Source organism: Octopus bimaculoides, chromosome 15 (genome assembly GCF_001194135.2).
Source record: "Octopus bimaculoides isolate UCB-OBI-ISO-001 chromosome 15, ASM119413v2, whole genome shotgun sequence".
In the NCBI taxonomy this organism is placed as follows: domain Eukaryota; kingdom Metazoa; phylum Mollusca; class Cephalopoda; order Octopoda; family Octopodidae; genus Octopus; species Octopus bimaculoides.
In genome coordinates, this window is record NC_068995.1 from 5,097,129 (window position 1) to 5,099,169 (window position 2,041).

At 30.4% G+C, this 2,041-nt stretch overlaps 1 protein-coding gene across 2 annotated transcripts in view; it reads right to left on the minus strand.

Moving 5' to 3' along the window:
* Nucleotides 1–613: 613 nt before the first annotated feature.
* LOC106875248 (uncharacterized) overlaps nt 614–2,041 on the minus strand; it is a 154,321-nt gene continuing 152,893 nt past the window's right edge. For both annotated transcript variants that reach the window (XM_052973164.1, XM_052973165.1), the window contains one exon: nt 614–1,189. In XM_052973164.1, coding sequence (XP_052829124.1) covers nt 1,053–1,189 — 137 coding nt within the window. In that variant the 3' untranslated portion in view covers nt 614–1,052. The remainder of the gene's footprint in view (nt 1,190–2,041) is intronic.

The window sequence follows — 2,041 nt, forward strand, 5'->3', positions numbered from 1 at the left end:
CTCACAAGGCTTTGGTAAACCTGAGGCTATAGTAAACACTTTGGGACTGAACCCGGAACCATGTGGTTGGGAAGCAAGCTTCTTACCACACAGCTATGCCTGTGCCTACATATATATATATCTCTTATTGTCATCTTTTAATGGCCAGTTTCCGTGCTGGCATCGGTTGGATAATTGGTAGAGGCTCATCTCTATTTTGGCATGGTTTGTATGGCTGGATGCTCTATGTATATATCTGTGTGTTTTTGTCTCTCACCATTCCTTGGCAACTGGTATGGGTGTGTTTTCTTCCCCATTACTTGGCAGTTTGGCTAAAGTGACTGACAGAATAAGTCATGAGACTGATTGGTTCGACTAAAACCCTCCAAGGCAGTGTCCCTGCATGGTTGCCGTCAAATGATTGAAACAAGTAAGATAAACAATTATTGATTTGTACACACATATACATACACACTTATGTGTGTTAATCTTCATATGTATAGATACGCATATATCAACAAAAATCCAAATTCTAGTTTAAAAAGGAAAATATTCAGACTTATGCTCAACGAAAAAAAAAAAAAAACCCCATTAATTAAAAAAGAAAATCCCCAAAAAAAAACAGACACACAAATTGTTAAACTTTGTTAGAAAAATCCGAATATTTCTTCTTTTTTCCATTTATTTGATTGGTTGGGTAAATTACAGAAAAAACTGTTAATCTTGAATATAGATGCATAAAAATGTTAGTTTTGTGTTTTTTTTCCAAATCTCATTTTATATTTTTATTGATATATATATTTATTACTTTTTCGATATTTTTATATAAAATGCATACAAAGAAATTTCAGGGGGAGAAAGAAAAAAGAATTTATTAAAAATTATTTTTTTTTTCTCCTCTTTATTAGTATTTTTTAATTATTTTTGGTTAGTTTTCTGTATTTTTATTTAAGAAAAGGGGGCAGGGCAAAATTTATTTATTTATTTCTATTTTGGTAATAATTTGTTGCTTGTTAATATTGGTTTATCTGTGGAATAACGGCAGTAGTGGTATTGCCAATGCCAGGTTCGTGCTAGACACTCGACCATCGTGCAGTGGCACCTGCTGATGCTGTCGTTGTTGCCATAGTTACTAGGAAAAGCATTAACAATCTAGATCTGGAAGGCTGTGGCTTCGTAGCTGCAGTATTTGAACTGTTAGGTTTGTCGACTGCAAAGAAAAAGAAAAGAATGAATGAATGAATGAGAAAAAAATTAGAATTGGTTAGAAAAACAAAATACAAAGAATAAAAAAAATGAAATAATCAACCCTTTAGTCATATTCAGATTAATCTGTTGAATGTAATGCTTATTTATTCACATTATTTCAAATTAATCATGCATTATCTTGTAGCTTTGAAATTTTGGTGATCTGATTGTATTACAGGTGAGAAATGTTCTCCATGACAAAACATGGTGAATGTCTTGACGTGATTTTATCATATTTGAACTGGTATTAAATATTGTATGATGTGATTGTATATTTTCAGTATGATATTGTATAGCAGACATTTGAGGTCAAATCTGACTGGCTGGAACATAAAACAGGTAATATATTTTGGCCTGATATATGGCTGGTTTAAATGCTAAAAGGTTAAGCTGAAAAAAAAAAAATGACAATAGAAAAGAATGGTAAAATAAATAGATATATATTTATTGTATTACAATATATATTATTGTATTTTAGAAATTGGTAATGAATACCTACAAAAAGTTATTGGAAATGAAGAAAATAGAAAAATTTAGAAATGGGAAAAACAAAAGATACAAAAAAGTTTGAATGAAAAATAAAAATAGTCAACATTTTATAATTCTTTTCCTGAATTATTTTTTCTGTTTCTCTATCATTACAGCTTTGGCGGCTGTTGTTACCATTGCTGCTACTTCGGGGAATTCTTCCATTGTCCTCAAGAACATCAGTGAGTCAAGACTATATATATATATACGTATACATACGTATATATGTACGTACGTATATATGTATATATATACATACATATATATGTATATATATACATACATA